This window comes from Pelodiscus sinensis, chromosome 19 (genome assembly GCF_052426305.1).
Source record: "Pelodiscus sinensis isolate ZL-2025 chromosome 19, ASM5242630v1, whole genome shotgun sequence".
Taxonomy (NCBI): Eukaryota; Metazoa; Chordata; order Testudines; family Trionychidae; genus Pelodiscus; species Pelodiscus sinensis.
The window spans coordinates 34,101,489-34,119,277 of NC_143070.1; the positions used below are offsets into that span (position 1 = coordinate 34,101,489).

General features: G+C 64.9%; 2 protein-coding genes across 3 annotated transcripts in view; one reads left to right on the forward strand and one right to left on the reverse strand.

The window, feature by feature from the left end:
- The window catches only part of LOC102449337 (butyrophilin subfamily 1 member A1-like), a 109,035-nt gene that overhangs the window by 61,499 nt on the left and 29,747 nt on the right, over positions 1 to 17,789 (reverse strand). The window lies entirely within an intron of this gene.
- Positions 337 to 10,079, forward strand: LOC102458876 (butyrophilin subfamily 1 member A1-like). Of its 2 annotated transcripts, none has more exons than XM_089771401.1 (7): positions 337 to 443; positions 3,024 to 3,128; positions 4,918 to 5,265; positions 6,055 to 6,171; positions 7,178 to 7,198; positions 7,292 to 7,318; positions 7,919 to 10,079. In XM_089771401.1, exons 2-7 carry the CDS (start codon positions 3,035 to 3,037, stop codon positions 8,473 to 8,475), a joined length of 1,164 nt encoding a protein of 387 aa, XP_089627527.1. In that variant the 5' UTR covers positions 337 to 443; positions 3,024 to 3,034; the 3' UTR covers positions 8,476 to 10,079. The 2 variants fall into 2 exon arrangements, with proteins under 2 accessions (XP_089627527.1, XP_089627526.1); XM_089771400.1 differs by lacking the exon at positions 337 to 443 and adding an exon at positions 452 to 614.

Here is a 17,789-nt window from a genome sequence, read left to right on the forward strand (position 1 = left end):
CCAGGGGCTGGGACACCAGTGCAGGCACCCCAGGCTGGGGGAGGAGCCCTGAGTCTTGGGGTCCAGATCCAGGCCAGCCGGAGGGTTCCCCACCCCCATCCCTGCACCCCCCTCCGCAGCAGCAGGACCCAGCCCTGGAGCAAAGCGCGGGGCTCGCAGGGACCCTACCTGTGGGGCCGGGTCTGCGCCGCTCCGGGCTCCCCGGCGGGTCCCGAGCTCAGGCCCCCAGCACCCCGCCCCTAGGCAGAGCCCCCAGGCAGGGCGCCCCTCTCCCGGGCCGCAGCGTCCGTCCGCGCACGGCAGGGTCCTGGGCGCGTTTTCCAGCTCACGGAAGCGCCATGCGCCGGCCGCCCGCCCCGCGCAGCAGCGAAACCGAAAGCGCAACAGGGGCCCAAAGTTCAGATCCCGCACTAGCCCCGGGGCGGGGACGCGGCAGCTGCCAGGTGGGTCCTGGTGGGCTGGAAAACGCGCCCAGGACCCTGCCGTGCGCGGACGGACGCTGCGGCCCGGGAGAGGGGCGCCCTGCCTGGGGGCTCTGCCTAGGGGCGGGGTGCTGGGGGCCTGAGCTCGGGACCCGCCGGGGAGCCCGGAGTGGCGCAGACCCGGCCCAGCAGGTAGGGTCCCTGTGAGCCCCACACTTTGCTCCAGGGCTGGGTCCTGCTGCTGCGGAGGGGGGTGCAGGGATGGGGGTGGGGAACCCTCCGACCCCAAGACTCCGGGCTCCTCCCCAGCATGGGGGCGCCTGCCTTGCTGTGCCAGCCCCCCGCTGTCTCCCAAGGGGAACAAAATCAACGCGCCTGGGTCTCCCCCCTCAGGCTCTGGTGTGCAGGGATGTGGGGAGGGTCTTTCTGCTTCTCACTCAGGGGCCACGTCGGGAGGGGTTGGGGGGGTTGGGTTTTTTGTGTTTGTTTCTCACTTGGGTGCAGCCCCCCCCCCCCCCGATTATTCTGCGGGCCAGCGGCCCCCGACCCGAAAAAGGTTCCCGCCCCCAGTGTCACTTTTCCCCCCTCCCACCATTGGAAACGGCCCCCCCAGCCGGGTTCCCCTTTTCTTGCTGCTAGTCACTGGCGGATGTGGGAACTCAGTACGGCCTGCAGCCCTTGTGGGGGAGGGGCGGGGCCCTTCCCCAAAAGTGCCGGGCGGTGACACAGCCCCTGACGGGCTCTGGCCTGCCCCCGCCGTGCCCGAGTCTCTGGAAAAGGGTCACAAGAGCCCTTGGGGGCCGGAGCGAGCCCCGCGCAGCAGGACACGGCCGGGGGGTCGGTTCAGTCCGGCTCAGAGCAGGGTGAGGGGAGACTTCCTGCCAGGGGTGCGCACGGTCTGGTCTGCGCCTGGTTCTCAGCCAGGCCCCTGGGCGTGGCCCTTTCCTCGTGCTGCACCCCACGACCCACCACTGGGGAGTAAGGGGCGAGAGTCACTGAAATGTCAGACAGGCACCGACACACCGCAGCCCCCTGGGTTGGGGTCCAGGGACTGGGGGGTGGAAGTGCAGGAGGACAGGGGTCAAGGCTGGGGAGGCTGGGAACATGGTGAACTCAGGGCAGGAGATTTGGCGGGGGCAGGGGGTCTCCTCTTCCTGCCCTGCTCGGCATCCAAGCGGCCCTGTGAGCGAGGGCCAACGGGGGGCTGGGACGTGGACCCTCCCCAGAAGTTCCCCTGGAGCGAGCTCGGCTGGTACCGCGCGTCTCCGGCCGCCCCTGTGATGTGCCTGGCTGCCTGCTGCTTATGAAGGGGTCACAGTCCTGCTGGACGGGAGGACAAGTGGGGCTCCGCAGGGTCTGTTCTGGGACCGGTTCTGTCCAATATCTTCATCAGTGATTTAGCTATTGGCATAGAAAGTACACTTATTGGCTACATCTACACTGGCATGAATTTCCGGAAATGCTTAAAACAGAACAGTTTTCCATTATAAGTATGTTTGGAAAAGCACGTCTACATTGGTAGGCTGCTTTTCCGGAAAAGCCCTTTTTCCGGAAAAGCATCCATGGCCAATGTAGACACGCTTTTCCAGAAAAAAGCCCCAATCGTCATTTTCGCGATCGGAGCTTTTTTGCGGAAAAGACTACTGTGCTCTCTACACTGGCCCTTTTCCGGAACAGTTTTCTGGAAAAAGGACTTTTGCCTGAGCGGGAGCAGCATAGTTTTTCCAGAAAAGCAGCTGATTTCTTACAGTAAATCGTCACTGCTTTTCCGGAAATTCAAGGGGCCAGTGTAGACAGCTCACAGCTTATTCCGGAAAAGCGGCTGCTTTTCCGGAATAAGTGGCCCAGTGTGGACACAGCCATTAAGTTTGCAGCTGATCCCAAGCTGGGAGGGGTTGTGACTGCTCTGGAGGACGGGTCAGAATTCAAACTGATCTGGACAAATTGGAGAAATGGTCTGAGATAAACAGGCTGAAGTTGAATATGGACAAATGCAAAGTGCTGCACTTAGGAACGATCAATCCGTGTTCTCCTTGGCCTCTGAGGGCAGGACAAGCAGCAATGGGCTTAAACTGCAGCCAGGGAGGGTGAGGTTGGACATTAGGAAAAACTTCCTGCCTGTCCGGGTGGTGAAACACTGGAATAAATTGCCCAGGGAGGTTGTGGGATCCCCATCTCTGGAGATATTTCAGAGCAGGTTGGACACACACCTGGCAGGAATTGTCTAGACGGTGCTTGGTCCTGCCATGGGGGCCGGGGACTGGACTCGATGCCCCTCGAGGTCCCTTCCCATCCAGTGCTCAGTGACTCTGCGGTTCTGGTGCGGCGCGCGGGGCTGCCGACACGGCCGGCCTGCAGGAGCCTTGGGAGCTGCCGGAAGCCCATCTGGGAGTGTCCCACCTGCACCCCTGCTGCGCCGGCCGTCTCTTTGCCAGAGCAGGGAACCGGGGCCCCTCTGCTCTGGGTCTGTGGGTACCGGGCAGTGCGCTAGTGGCCGTATCACTGAGCCATGGGCCGGGCCGGGAGATTCAAGCGGCCGAGGGGCTGTCGCTGCCTCCCCCTCACTCGCCCGCTGGTTTGTTGTTGCTCCTGTTCCCCCAGGCCCAGCGACGATGACGGGGAAGGATCCCGCGTCCCCCCCTGGCTCTGCGCTGCCCGGATACCTCACGCTCTGCCTCCTGCTGCAGGCGCCCAAGCTGGCCCCAGGTAGGTGCTCCAGCCTCCCCCTCACCGGGTGGCCATCCTTGTCTGCTGAACCCTGCCAAGGACACAGAGGAACGACCCGGCACAGCTGGGGGCCCAGTAACCACGTCTGCTACCGACACAGGGCCCCTGGGGTGTCCCCTGTGGTGCTTCTGTAACCCACACACTGCCGGGTGTGGGGCACGGCCCTAGCTAGTGCCACTGAGACCCCTAACAGTGACGATAATACATCTGCCCTACAGCCTTAGCTGGGCGCTCGCTGGCTTTTCACTCACACGGGAGCGTCTCCTGCACGAACCTCCAGAGGCCCCTGGTTCGCATTCGCCTGGGGGTGGCTATGCGAGTGCCCCGGCAGGCCGGGTTCCCCGGTTTCCTTTCTCTTCTGGCTGATGGCGGGCGGAGCAGCAGAGAACCAGGCGCAACATGAAATGAGTTTAGCTCAGTGCGAAGGGAGGGCTGCACAGATCCCCTCCCCCGTTAGCAACGACGCGCCCGGGCTGAAAACAAGAAAAGTGTCACCCCGGAAAGCAGGAGGCAGATGTTTCAAGTGGGAACAAAGTGACCCAGGAAGGGCCCTTCAGGAACTAAACCGAACACGCTCCCACCCCTTAGCGCCTGACACACGTTGGCTACAGCTGATAGTTCTCCCCTAAACACTGTTCCAGACACAGACTGTCCTAGGCCAGGCCCATCTGCCCCCTCCCCAGATCCAGGCGTTTGCTGACATGTGACGACTGTTCTGTTAATTCTGTGCCTCCTCCATCAGTGGTCCCTATGCACGTTTATAGGCACCTTTTTGGGTTGGGATAGCAACTGTGCCATGGGGGACGGTTACTAGGCACAGGAAAGTGGCCGTCTAGGGCAGGATAGCTGCCAGCCTGGCCACCAAAGGCCACATGCGAACCCAGGAGCAGGTTTGCATGAAAATCAAGTTGGTCCAGTGAGACCCCCAGCCCTGAGCTTAGAACAGAAGAACAGAAGAACGGCCGTACTGGGTCAGAACAAAGGTCCATCCAGCCCAGGGTGGAAACTCTCCTGCAGGGCCTCCTGGATCCTGACAGGCCCCCAATTGACCCTCCTCCCTGGATGGCAGCCTGCGGCAAGTGCAGCCGGGCTGATGGCCGAGTGGTGTGATGTGCCCAGTGTGGGCACTCAGGGCACTCCAAGCCAGGACTGTGTTGCTAGCGGGGAACCCCTGAGAACTGTCTGACCGGGGTGGGGGTCGGGTCCCTTTAAGCACAGCCCTCGGCTAGCCTGAGACAGCAGCTCCACACTCTAAGTCCTACCCTGCTGCCCTGCCGGCACTGCTTCCGGCCATCCTTAAGCCCGCTTCAGGGTCCACTCAATGTGGACATGCTAGTTCGAATTAGCAAAACGCTAATTTAGGTGTAGATGCACTAATTCAAATTAGCTTAGTTCGAATTAACTAAGTTTGAATGAGCGCTGTAGTGTAGACATACCCCAAGATCTCTTTTGAGTAGCCAAATTACTCTCCATCCCATCGCATGTCGAGTTGGGATTCTTTTTTCCAATCTGCCGTGTTTTATTTTTTCCAATGTGCCATTCACAATCCCTGAGGGGTGGGGCAAGTCACAGCTCCAGGGAAGTACCAGCCCAGGGAGAATTGCATGAACTGCATTAGACCAGATCCCAGAAGCCCAAGAAAACAAAAGCGTTTGGGTATAAAAGCTGGATGTGAACTGATCAGGGGCTTCAAGGTGCCGCAGGACTCCCCGCTGTTTGTGCCGACACAGACTAGCCTCTGAAAGTTTTCTCCTTGTCCGTTTCCCAGCACAGTTCACAGTGACGGGACCTGAGTGCCCCATCGCCACCGCCCTGGGTGGGGAGGCCGTCCTGTCCTGCCACCTCTCCCCCCGGATGAGCGCCGAGAGCATGGAGGTGAGGTGGTTCCGATCCCAGTTCTCTGCAGCTGTGCATGTGTACCGCGACGGGCAGGAGCAGTTCGGAGAGCAGATGCCGGAGTACCGAGGGAGAACGGAGCTCTTGAAACACAACATCGCCGACGGGAAAGTTTCCCTGAGAATACGCGATATCCGGCCCTCCGACGAGGGGCAGTACACGTGTTTGTTCCAGTCTAAAGTCTCTTACGAGGAAGCTTTATTGGAAGTGCAGGTGCCAGGTCAGTTACATTGTTTCCGAAACTCTCAAAACCCCGACTGGTGCTTAGATTGTGACTCGCTGGAATCTGGGGTGGGGTTAGTGGCCCAAATCTGACATTTGAGCTGGGGGTTAATGAGCAGGGCTCGACAAAACATAGAATCTACTCGCCCGTGGCACGTAGATTTCAGCCGCTCGCCCCGTTTACCACCAGCGCGCGCATGCATAATGCAGCTCTTCTGCATGCCCAGTGCGGGGCTGGTGAGCGGCATTCACCACCGTTTGTCAAGCCCTGTTAATGAGACACAAACACCGCTAACCAGTCAGGTGACACTAACGCGTTGTGGTTATTCCTGTGACTTTGTGCACTCCTGGGGCTGAGCTTAGGTTTTGGGGGACTTTGGCGGGGCCCCACTTCTGCATTTATCATGCCAGAGAGGGGAAGGAGCCTATGACCCTGCAAAAGGGCTTTTTCGACAGAGTGTCCACACTGACTGGACGCTCTCTCGCATGTCAGCTGTGATTGCTATGGGCGGAGTGGCCAGCAGGCCCCTGTGCTTTTTCCTCTTCCCTCTTCTTCCGAAAGAACTCCCTCTTCCCCGGCCACACACGCCTTTTCCCGAAAGGGCTCTTCTGCAAAAAGGCTTCTTCCTCGTAGAAAGAGGTTTCCCAATCTCAGAAAAACTCCTCTGTTCCTTCGATTTTTCTTGAGAGAACGCAATTGCAGTGTGGATGGAAGTGACGTTTTTCCAGAAAAACTCTGCAGTGCGGCGCCTGTTTGCTCCCACGTCAATGGCACTTTCTCTTGCAGAGCTGCGTTTCCCGAGGGCCAACCCCTGGAAGGCGGGTCTCGCTGTGATCCTGGCTCTCCTGGCTGGTCTCATCGCCCTGGCCAGCTACTGCTTCTGGAGGCAGCACCGAACGAAAGGTGACGTGAGGAGAGGGATGGTGGAGGGGGTTGGTGAGAGGGATTTAAAAACAAATCCCAAAGTAGAGAGAGTACGAAGAGGGGTTTTGATTCAGTGTCCGGAGGAGCTGCAGGCAGGAGAGCCGGGCTGAGGGGGAATAGGGCTGAATAGGTTAAGTCTGAACCGAGTCATCTCCAGTGCTTTCACCTTTCAGCTCTCACAATTAATCCCGGCTCACGCTGGGGCGAGGATCTACCCCCACTGGAGTTCTGCACTTAAATGCAGTAGGAGCTGGGTGCAGAGGCATCTTTGAAACTGGCTCCCCGCAGCGCTGGCTCCTCTACTCCTGCTTGCTGCGTCTGACACAGCGGCAGCGAGGTGGGGGAGCGAGTTGTCCAGTACTCGCTGACATCCCCATTTCAAACCGCCCCAGGGGTCTGAATCCGCAAGTCTTGCTGAAATTACCGGGCACTGGCTGTGGGACCCCCAAGGCAGCTGGGAAAATCGCCCCCCCCCGAGGGTTTTCTCAGCTGAATCTCCTGGTTTTCATGCCCTGGGGTTGATTTTGAACCCTGGCGATTCCCCCTTCAGCTTCCGTTTTAGCCTGCGAATTCCCATCCTGCACCTCACCCCTTGTACTTTGGGCTCCTTTCTCCTGGCTTCACGGGGTTAACACTGTCCAGATGCCAAAGGTTCCCCTTAGCCCTGGCCCGGTGGCTGGACGTGTCCTGATTTTTGTCCCCTGCCCAGTCCTGTGTTGCCTGATCACGCAGCCCCGTCCAGGCTCAGTCTAAGGCAGCGTTTCTTAAAAAGCTTAAGACCGAGGAACACCAAAGAATTTTTGTTGAGCAAAAAAAAGGAGGGGCAACAAGCTATTGAGTAAAAAAAAGAGGTTGCCTGCGCCTTTAAGGCAGGAGACAGTTTAAGAAACACTGATCTCAGGGTTGGGACGTCCCTGCGGGAGGGTCTTCGGGATTCGCTTCCTTTCTGCAGGATAACGGGACTCCTTTCTCTGTTTGTTTCCAGGCAAACTCCAGGCAGAACTCAGTAAGTTCCCTCCCTCTGCCCCCTGCCCCGCACAGCCCCTGTGTGACTCTGTCTCCCACTGGGTGACTCACCCCTCTCTCTGTTTGGTTGCAGGGTGGAGATGCGCCCAGCTCTGCGCAGGTACTGTCCAGCCCCTGGGATTGTAGCCACTCCGGGCAGTTACACAAACGCCAGTGGGGGCTGGGAGACCCCGGACGGGGGGGTCGGTTCTACGGCCAGAGCTGGCTGGTTGCTCGTTCAGTCAAAGCTCCTGCCCTAAGCTCCAGAGGTCCCGGGTTCGATTCTGCCTGCTGGTGTGAGACCCGCCCAGCCCAGTAACGCCCAGCAGAGCCTGGGCCAGGCAGCCCCGTGTGACCCCGGCAGGGTCTGTGTGTTCGCTCTGCCGGGTGCCTTGGGGAGCCCCCCAGGGCTGGAGGGGATCGGGAGAGGTCTCCTAATGCAGCCACCTGCGCGGGGGCAGGGCCAGACCAGCCTGCAGGGAGTTATCTAGCCTGTTGGTAGCAGGGAGGGGAGCCCACTGCCCTTGGCTGTCCCTGTCCCAGACCCTCCCCCACTCCTGCCCTTCCCCCCATTGTCCCTCCCAGGCAGAGGGGCCCTGACACCCCTCAGACAATTCCCTGCCCTCCCCCACACAGGGATTAACAGATGGCAGGTTAATTTCCCGCTGACCCCAGGGACCCGCCCCTGCCCCCGGCCCTGACTCTGTGACTCTCTCCCCAGTGGACGTGACGCTGGATCCAGACACGGCTCATCCTGAACTCGTCCTGTCTGAGGATCGGAAAAGTGTGAGACTCGGAGACACGTGGCAGGATCTGCCCTACATCCCGGAGAGATTTGATTATTGTGTCAATGTGCTGGGCGCCGAGGGGTTCGCGGGCGGGAGGCGTTACTGGGAGGTGGAGGTGGGGGACAAGCCGAGGTGGACTCTGGGGGTTTGCAGGGAATCTGCGCGCAGGAAGGGGGAGCTCACATACTCACCTAAGAACGGATACTGGGTCATGCGGCTGAGGGATGGGGAATACAAGGCCCGCACCTCTCCCCTGACCCTCCTCTCCGTGAGCGCCAGGCCCAGCCGGGTGGGGGTTTTCCTGGACTACGAGGCGGGCGAGGTCTCGTTTTACAATGTGACTGACGGGTCCCGTCTCTTCACCTTCACCGGCACCTTCTCCGGGACGCTGCGCCCTTTCTTCTGTCCTGGTCTCAACGCTGAGGGTACAAATGCAGCTCCCCTGACCATCTGCCCGGCCCCAGCCCAGGCCAAGGGGATCCTGGCATAGCCAGTGAGGAGAGAGGAGCTCAGCAGGGAGAGGAGAGCGATTTGCGCCGCAGGGAGGGATGAGGAGATACGTCTCTGCTCCATCGAGGCTGGGAATACGCCAAATGGCTCCTGCTGGCCCAGCCCTGCCCAGACTGGCTGGCAGCTCCGCCCTCATCTGCACTCCCAGGAAAATCAAGGCTCCGGAGTTTGATTTTCCGGCGTGCGATTGAGCAGGTCTAGCAAGCACCAACTCAATCGCACACTGAGGGCGCCTCGTCAGCGGGAAGGGAATTCTCGTGGCTGGAGTCGCGTGTCCGGCGTCGACGTTCTCCCCCAGCGCAGAGCTGCTCTGAGTCACTCCAGGCTGCTGGGTCCCTCGGGGGCACTTCCTTGGTTTGAGCGGTCCCAGGCCTGGGTGGCGCGTGACGGCCCAGCTGGGGAAGGCAGCAAAAGCTCCGCCCCTTCCACCTGAAGCCACTCCCCTTCCCTGAGACCACGCCCCTTCCACCTCCTCCCCCTTCCCAACCGCAGCCGAGGGTCAGGGCTGCTGTGTGGTACAACCCTGAGCTTCTCCCACACGGGCCCACCCTTCCCTGGCCACCGGGGAGCCGCGCGGCCCCGTCCCCCCAGGGTGGCCGGGCAGTGGAGGCCGTTTCCCTCACCTGCCTTAACCCCCCTTTCGGGCCCCACTTGCCGCAGGTCCTAGGAGTCAGGGAGTGACACTCATGGAAAACCATCCCCCTTCCCTTAGACCTCAGCTAGAATCAGACAAAGCCATGAAAAGGCCGGGGAAGACACACCTCAACTAATTAAGCAAACACCCCAGCCTCATCTGCATGGAGGATAGAACTCATTAGCATACAGAAGGGAGACCAGCTGCTCCAGATGCTAATGAACCCAGGCCTGCTCACCCCCAAATGAGTCCTTATCAGACCAATTCTAGTAACGATCCAATTGCCGTCGAAAATACTGACACTGCCTAGTTGCATTGTGAGCGCGTCCAAGGAACATCCCCCATAACCAGGGGTGATCAGTCTCTGTTGTCTCTCCTCTTTCTCTTTCAACTATTGTCCTAGCCCTATAAAAACTCCTACTCTGGCCCAAGAAAAACTGTTCTGATCCCTGGATTTAAACTGCACCAGTTCCATTGAGACGTCTTCAGCTCCTGTCTGATCGTGCTGGGGGCTCTGCTCTGCTTGTCTCCTGCCCTCTGGACCCCCCGCATAGGTGTGTGCACGGGGTGTGCCAGGTGTGCCTAGGCACACCCTAATGCAGGGGTGGACTGGCCCTGCAGGACAGAGCCACCGGGCTCCGCACTCCTGCACCAGAGCTGGTAGGGGTGCTGCCCCACTGGGCCGAGGAACCCCGGTGAGGAGACCGACAAGCTGACCACGGCTGGGAGAGGTACTGGGCTGGGGGAAGAGACGTGCTAAGCGGGGTGTGGGGGAGCAGAGCCTGGCTAGAGGTGAGACGGCAGCTGGACCGGGGCTGCGAACACCGAGCGGCCCAGCTCCAGGTCCGGCACGTGGTCTGGAGCCAGGGCTGTGGGGACTTCTGGGGCCTGATCGCAGCAGACTCCAGCCCTGCAAACTGGAAGGCAGAAGGGAGGGGAGGGGAAGGGGGAAAACAGGGGGAAGGGGTGGAAGAGGAAGGGGCTTATGCTGAGGGGAGGGGAGCAGGTCAGGAGAAGACGGGGGAAGGCACCAAGGGACGGGGTGGAGGAGAGACAAATGCCGGGAGGGGGGCAAGTGCAGACAATGAGGAAAAGGGCAGGAGGGGAGGTGTCAGTGGGAGGGGGACAGGGTGATGCTGGGAGAGGAGAGGAGAGGGGAGGGGAAGGGCATTGGGGACTAGAGGGAGGAGGGGGAGGTGCTGGAATAAGGCTTGACAGAAGAGGTGGGCATGAGAAAGGTGGTGATGGAGCAAGGCATGTGTGAGGGCACAGAGGGGCAGGAGGGGAATGGGGCAGAGGGTGGTGAGGGGGTGGGCATCAGGGAAAAAGAGGGGGAAGGGGGGGCACCAGGAGGCTGCAGGGCTAAGGGAGGGTGCAGATGCCAGGAGATTCTGGGGGTGAAGCAGAAGGGCAGACACCTGCAGGGGAGGGACCAGCACCAGAGGAGAGAGGCAGGCAGGTGTGTAGAGGGAGGTGGTAGGAGAGGGGATGAGGAGGGGGAGCTCACATGATCAGAGTGGGGCTACTGGAGCAGTGGGCACAGGGGAGAGAGAAGGGCTGGTGGGGGGGGGGCGGTTGCAGGAGGGCTGAGGGCAGTGAGAAGGGCAGGAGTCAGGACAGTAGAGGAGGGTGAGGGGCTGGGGGGCAGCAGGCACCAGGGGAGCTGATGGAGCAAGGGGAGGAGACATGGCAGCAGAGGGACAGGGCTGAGGTTTATAAGATATTTATTAATAACGTGGGTGCCACAGTGGCACATCCAGACAAGCCCCATGAACTCAGTGCTGGTGCACAACACAAAATTCATTCTGCTCATGGGAGGAAACTCTTAGAGGACACTTCCCCCAGCCTCTCCGCCCCCGAGTTCATGTCACACGCGTTGGGTTAATGCAAATGCAGGATAATTGCATGAGGGGGGGTTGGTGGGGGCCAAACTAGTCCCTGTTGGTAGGAGGATGGTGGGAAAAGTCCTTGGGGGGGTCACATGACACCTTTTACTTCTGGTCGTGTGTCCATCTTGCCCCGAGAGTGTTGCCTCTAGAGGCGTGGCCAATGGGAGTCAGGGGGTGTGGCTAATGGAGGTCAGGGACTGGAGTGTGGCTAATGGGGGTCAAAGAGTAAATTTTTAAAATTCTTTGGGTGCGCACCCTAGTGAAATGTGCTGCGCACGCCTATGACCCCGGCTCCCATCGTCATCTGGGTACCCCGATCAGTGCAAGGTGGTGAGGTCTCTGCTTATCTCTAACCCTACCCTCCTGACCCTGCCCTGTGTAACTGTTCTATGGTTGGCTGCCCTAACATTTGTAACCAGTTCCAATATGGATTTAATATTGTCACTGGTTTGTGTGTTTGGCTCCCTGTGTATATAATAAATCACGTCCATTGTTAAGCTGGGTGCTTCTCTCTCCTTCCTTCTCTTTCGCTCTCTCTTCCTCAAGGGCTGCGTCTCGACTGGCAGGATTTTCTGCAAATGCTTTTAACGGAAAAGTTTTCCGTTAAAAGCATTTTCGGAAAAGAGCGTCTAGATTGGCACGGACACTTTCCCGCAAAAGCACTTTTTGGGGAAAAGCGTCCATGGCCAATCTAGACGCACTTTTGTGCAAAAAAGCCCCGATCGCCATTTTCACCATCGGGGCTTTTTTGCGCAAAACAAATCTGAGCTGTCTACACCGGCCCTCTTGCGCAAAGGGACTTTTCCCCGAACGGGAGCAGCGTAGTATTTCCGTAAGAAGCCCTGATTTCAGACTGTAGGAAGTCCGTGCTCTTGCGCAAATTCAAGTGGCCAGTGTAGACAGATGATTTTGTGGAAAAACTTGCCAGTCTAGACACAGCCCAGGGGTGTTGTTTGGCTTCCCCATTCGTGTCTGCTCGGCTAGCGCCCCCCCCCCCAGCCGTGTGCGTCTGCGAGTGGTGCACATTGCACAAAATTCATTCCGCACGCACCCGGCACAACGGGGGGGGGGGGGCCAGGTATAGGGGGAGGGGGATCTGGTCCCAGCGACCTGAGTGTGTCAGCCCAGGGGAAGTGGGGGGCGGGGCGGGTCTCCCCCCGTACATCCCCTAGGCCAGCTCCCCTGCTCCCTCCCAGACACCCCCTGGGCCAGCTCCCTGCTCCCACCAGAAACCCCCTGGGCCAGCTCCCTGCTCCCACCGGAAACCCCCTGGGCCAGCTCCCTGCTCCCACCGGAAACCCCCTGGGCCGGCTCCCCTGCTCCCCCCAGACACCCCCTGGGCCAGCTCCCCTGCTCCCCCCAGACACTCCCTGGGCCAGCTCCCTGCTCCCCCCGGACACTCCCTGGGCCGGCTCCCTGCTCTTCCCACACACCCCCTGGGCCAGCTCCCTGCTCCCTCCAGACACCCCCTGGGCCAGCTCCCTGCTCCCCCCAGACACCCCCTGGGCCAGCTCCCCTGCTCCCCCCAGACACCCCCTGGGCCAGCTCCCTGCTCCCCCCAGACACTCCCTGGGCCAGCTCCCTGCTCCCTCCAGACACCCCCTGGGCCAGCTCCCTGCCCCCCCCCCCAGACACCTCCTGGCCAGCTCCCTGCTCCCCCCAGACACTCCCTGGGCCAGCTCCCTGCTCCCCCCGGACACTCCCTGGGCCAGCTCCCCTGCTCCCCCCAGACACTCCCTGGGCCAGCTCCCCTGCTCCCTCCAGACACCCCCTGGGCCAGCTCCCTGCCCCCCCCCCAGACACCTCCTGGCCAGCTCCCTGCTCCCCCCAGAAACCTCCTGGGCCGGCTCCCTGCTCCCCCCAGACACTCCCTGGGCCAGCTCCCCTGCTCCCCCCAGAGACCCCCTGGGCCTGCTCCCCTGCTCCCCCCAGAGACCCCCTGGGCCGGCTCCCCTGCTCCCCCCAGACACCCCCTGGGCCAGCTCCCCTGCTCCCCCCAGACACCCCCTGGGCCGGCTCCCCTGCTCCCCCCGGACACCCCCTGGGCCGGCTCCCCTGCTCCCCCCGGACACCCCCTGGGCCGGCTCCCTGCTCCCCCCAGACACTCCCTGGGCCGGCTCCCCTGCTCCCCCCAGACACCCCCTGGGCCGGCTCCCCTGCTCCCCCCAGACACCCCCTGGGCCAGCTCCCCTGCTCCCCCCAGACACCCCCTGGGCCGGCTCCCCTGCTCCCCCCGGACACCCCCTGGGCCGGCTCCCCTGCTCCCCCCGGACACCCCCTGGGCCGGCTCCCTGCTCCCCCCAGACACTCCCTGGGCCGGCTCCCCTGCTCCCCCCAGACACCCCCTGGGCCGGCTCCCCTGCTCCCCCCAGACACCCCCTGGGCCGGCTCCCCTGCTCCCCCCGGACACCCCCTGGGCCGGCTCCCTGCTCCCACCGGAAACCCCCTGGGCCGGCTCCCTGCTCCCACCGGAAACCCCCTGGGCCGGCTCCCCTGCTCCCCCCAGACACCCCCTGGGCCAGCTCCCCTGCTCCCCCCGGACACTCCCTGGGCCAGCTCCCTGCTCCCTCCAGACACCCCCTGGGCCAGCTCCCTGCTCCCCCCGGACACTCCCTGGGCCAGCTCCCCTGCTCCCCCCGGACACTCCCTGGGCCAGCTCCCCTGCTCCCCCCAGACACTCCCTGGGCCAGCTCCCCTGCTCCCTCCAGACACCCCCTGGGCCAGCTCCCTGCCCCCCCCCCCCGACACCTCCTGGCCAGCTCCCTGCTCCCCCCAGAAACCTCCTGGGCCGGCTCCCTGCTCCCCCCAGACACCTCCTGGGCCAGCTCCCTGCTCCCCCCAGACACTCCCTGGGCCAGCTCCCCTGCTCCCCCCAGAGACCCCCTGGGCCTGCTCCCCTGCTCCCCCCAGAGACCCCCTGGGCCGGCTCCCCTGCTCCCCCCAGACACCCCCTGGGCCAGCTCCCCTGCTCCCCCCAGACACCCCCTGGGCCGGCTCCCCTGCTCCCCCCGGACACCCCCTGGGCCGGCTCCCCTGCTCCCCCCGGACACTCCCTGGGCCGGCTCCCCTGCTCCCCCCAGACACCCCCTGGGCCGGCTCCCCTGCTCCCCCCAGACACCCCCTGGGCCGGCTCCCCTGCTCCCCCCGGACACCCCCTGGGCCGGCTCCCTGCTCCCACCGGAAACCCCCTGGGCCGGCTCCCTGCTCCCACCGGAAACCCCCTGGGCCGGCTCCCCTGCTCCCCCCAGACACCCCCTGGGCCAGCTCCCCTGCTCCCCCCAGACACTCCCTGGGCCAGCTCCCTGCTCCCCCCGGACACTCCCTGGGCCGGCTCCCTGCTCTTCCCACACACCCCCTGGGCCAGCTCCCTGCTCCCTCCAGACACCCCCTGGGCCAGCTCCCTGCTCCCCCCAGACACCCCCTGGGCCAGCTCCCCTGCTCCCCCCAGACACCCCCTGGGCCAGCTCCCTGCTCCCCCCAGACACTCCCTGGGCCAGCTCCCTGCTCCCTCCAGACACCCCCTGGGCCAGCTCCCTGCCCCCCCCCCCCAGACACCTCCTGGCCAGCTCCCTGCTCCCCCCAGACACTCCCTGGGCCAGCTCCCCTGCTCCCCCCGGACACTCCCTGGGCCAGCTCCCCTGCTCCCCCCAGACACTCCCTGGGCCAGCTCCCCTGCTCCCTCCAGACACCCCCTGGGCCAGCTCCCTGCCCCCCCCCCAGACACCTCCTGGCCAGCTCCCTGCTCCCCCCAGAAACCTCCTGGGCCGGCTCCCTGCTCCCCCCAGACACTCCCTGGGCCAGCTCCCCTGCTCCCCCCAGAGACCCCCTGGGCCTGCTCCCCTGCTCCCCCCAGAGACCCCCTGGGCCGGCTCCCCTGCTCCCCCCAGACACCCCCTGGGCCAGCTCCCCTGCTCCCCCCAGACACCCCCTGGGCCGGCTCCCCTGCTCCCCCCGGACACCCCCTGGGCCGGCTCCCCTGCTCCCCCCGGACACCCCCTGGGCCGGCTCCCTGCTCCCCCCAGACACTCCCTGGGCCGGCTCCCCTGCTCCCCCCAGACACCCCCTGGGCCGGCTCCCCTGCTCCCCCCAGACACCCCCTGGGCCAGCTCCCCTGCTCCCCCCAGACACCCCCTGGGCCGGCTCCCCTGCTCCCCCCGGACACCCCCTGGGCCGGCTCCCCTGCTCCCCCCGGACACCCCCTGGGCCGGCTCCCTGCTCCCCCCAGACACTCCCTGGGCCGGCTCCCCTGCTCCCCCCAGACACCCCCTGGGCCGGCTCCCCTGCTCCCCCCAGACACCCCCTGGGCCGGCTCCCCTGCTCCCCCCGGACACCCCCTGGGCCGGCTCCCTGCTCCCACCGGAAACCCCCTGGGCCGGCTCCCTGCTCCCACCGGAAACCCCCTGGGCCGGCTCCCCTGCTCCCCCCAGACACCCCCTGGGCCAGCTCCCCTGCTCCCCCCGGACACTCCCTGGGCCAGCTCCCTGCTCCCTCCAGACACCCCCTGGGCCAGCTCCCTGCTCCCCCCGGACACTCCCTGGGCCAGCTCCCCTGCTCCCCCCGGACACTCCCTGGGCCAGCTCCCCTGCTCCCCCCAGACACTCCCTGGGCCAGCTCCCCTGCTCCCTCCAGACACCCCCTGGGCCAGCTCCCTGCCCCCCCCCCCGACACCTCCTGGCCAGCTCCCTGCTCCCCCCAGAAACCTCCTGGGCCGGCTCCCTGCTCCCCCCAGACACCTCCTGGGCCAGCTCCCTGCTCCCCCCAGACACTCCCTGGGCCAGCTCCCCTGCTCCCCCCAGAGACCCCCTGGGCCTGCTCCCCTGCTCCCCCCAGAGACCTCCTGGGCCGGCTCCCCTGCTCCCCCCAGACACCCCCTGGGCCAGCTCCCCTGCTCCCCCCAGACACCCCCTGGGCCGGCTCCCCTGCTCCCCCCGGACACCCCCTGGGCCGGCTCCCCTGCTCCCCCCGGACACTCCCTGGGCCGGCTCCCCTGCTCCCCCCAGACACCCCCTGGGCCGGCTCCCCTGCTCCCCCCAGACACCCCCTGGGCCGGCTCCCCTGCTCCCCCCGGACACCCCCTGGGCCGGCTCCCTGCTCCCACCGGAAACCCCCTGGGCCGGCTCCCTGCTCCCACCGGAAACCCCCTGGGCCGGCTCCCCTGCTCCCCCCAGACACCCCCTGGGCCAGCTCCCCTGCTCCCCCCAGACACTCCCTGGGCCAGCTCCCTGCTCCCCCCGGACACTCCCTGGGCCAGCTCCCTGCTCCCTCCAGACACCCCCTGGGCCAGCTCCCTGCTCCCCCCGGACACTCCCTGGGCCAGCTCCCTGCTCCCTCCAGACACCCCCTGGGCCAGCTCCCTGCCCCCCCCTCTCCAGACACCTCCTGGCCAGCTCCCTGCTCCCCCCAGACACTCCCTGGGCCAGCTCCCCCCGGACACTCCCTGGGCCAGCTCCCCTGCTCCCTCCAGACACCTCCTGGCCAGCTCCCTGCTCCCCCCAGAAACCTCCTGGGCCGGCTCCCTGCTCCCCCCAGACACCCCCTGGGCCAGCTCCCTGCTCCCCCCAGACACCCCCTGGGCCGGCTCCCTGCCCCCCCCCCCCCCCCCAGACACCTCCTGGCCAGCTCCCTGCTCCCCCCAGAAACCTCCTGGGCCGGCTCCCTGCTCCCCCCAGACACCCCCTGGGCCAGCTCCCTGCTCCCCCCAGACACCCCCTGGGCCGGCTCCCCTGCTCCCCCCAGAAACCCCCTGGGCCGGCTCCCCTGCTCCCCCCAGACACCCCCTGGGCCGGCTCCCTGCTCCCCCCGGACACCCTCTGGGCCGGCTCCCTGCTCCCCCCAGACACCCCCTGGGCCGGCTCCCTGCTCCCCCCAGACACTCCCTGGGCCGGCTCCCCTGCTCCCCCCAGACACCCCCTGGGCCGGCTCCCCTGCTCCCCCCGGACACCCCCTGGGCCGGCTCCCCTGCTCCCCCCGGACACCCCCTGGGCCGGCTCCCTGCTCCCCCCAGACACCCCCTGGGCCAGCTCCCTGCTCCCCCAGACACCCCCTGGGCCAGCTCCCCTGCTCCCCCCGGACACCCCCTGGGCCAGCTCCCTGCTCTTCCCTGACACCCCCTGGGCCAGCTCCCCTGCTCGCCCCGGACACCCCCTGGGCCGGCTCCCTGCTCTTCCCAGACAGCCCCTGGGCCAACTCCCTGCTCCCCCCGGACACCTCCTGGGCCGGCTCCCCTGCTCCCCCCAGACACCCCCTGGGCCAGCTCCCTGCTCCCCCCAGACACTCCCTGGGCCGGCTCCCCTGCTCCCCCCAGACACCTCCTGGGCCAGCTCCCCTGCTCCCCCCAGACACTCCCTGGGCCAGCTCCCCTGCTCCCCCCAGACACCCCCTGGGCCAGCCCCCCTGCTCCTCCCAGAGACCCCCTGCGCTGGCTCCCCTGCTCCCCCCAGACACCCCCTGGGCCGGCTCCCTGCTCTTCCCAGACACCCCCTGGGCCAGCTCCCTGCTCCCCCCGGACACCTCCTGGGCCGGCTCCCCTGCTCCCCCCAGACACCCCCTGGGCCAGCTCCCTGCTCCCCCCAGACACTCCCTGGGCCGGCTCCCCTGCTCCCCCCAGACACCTCCTGGGCCAGCTCCCCTGCTCCCCCCAGACACTCCCTGGGCCAGCTCCCCTGCTCCCCCCAGACACCCCCTGGGCCAGCTCCCCTGCTCCCCCCAGAGACCCCCTGCGCTGGCTCCCCTGCTCCCCCCAGACACCCCCTGGGCCGGCTCCCTGCTCTT

Coding starts and splice junctions, on each gene's coding strand:
- LOC102458876 (XM_089771401.1), top strand. CDS start 3,035: ATGACGGGGAAGGATCCCGCGTCCCCCCCTGGCTCTGCGCTGCCCGGA. Junction 3,129..4,917: donor GGCGCCCAAGCTGGCCCCAG/GTAGGTGCTCCA, acceptor TCCGTTTCCCAG/CACAGTTCACAGTGACGGGA. Junction 5,266..6,054: donor ATTGGAAGTGCAGGTGCCAG/GTCAGTTACATT, acceptor TTTCTCTTGCAG/AGCTGCGTTTCCCGAGGGCC.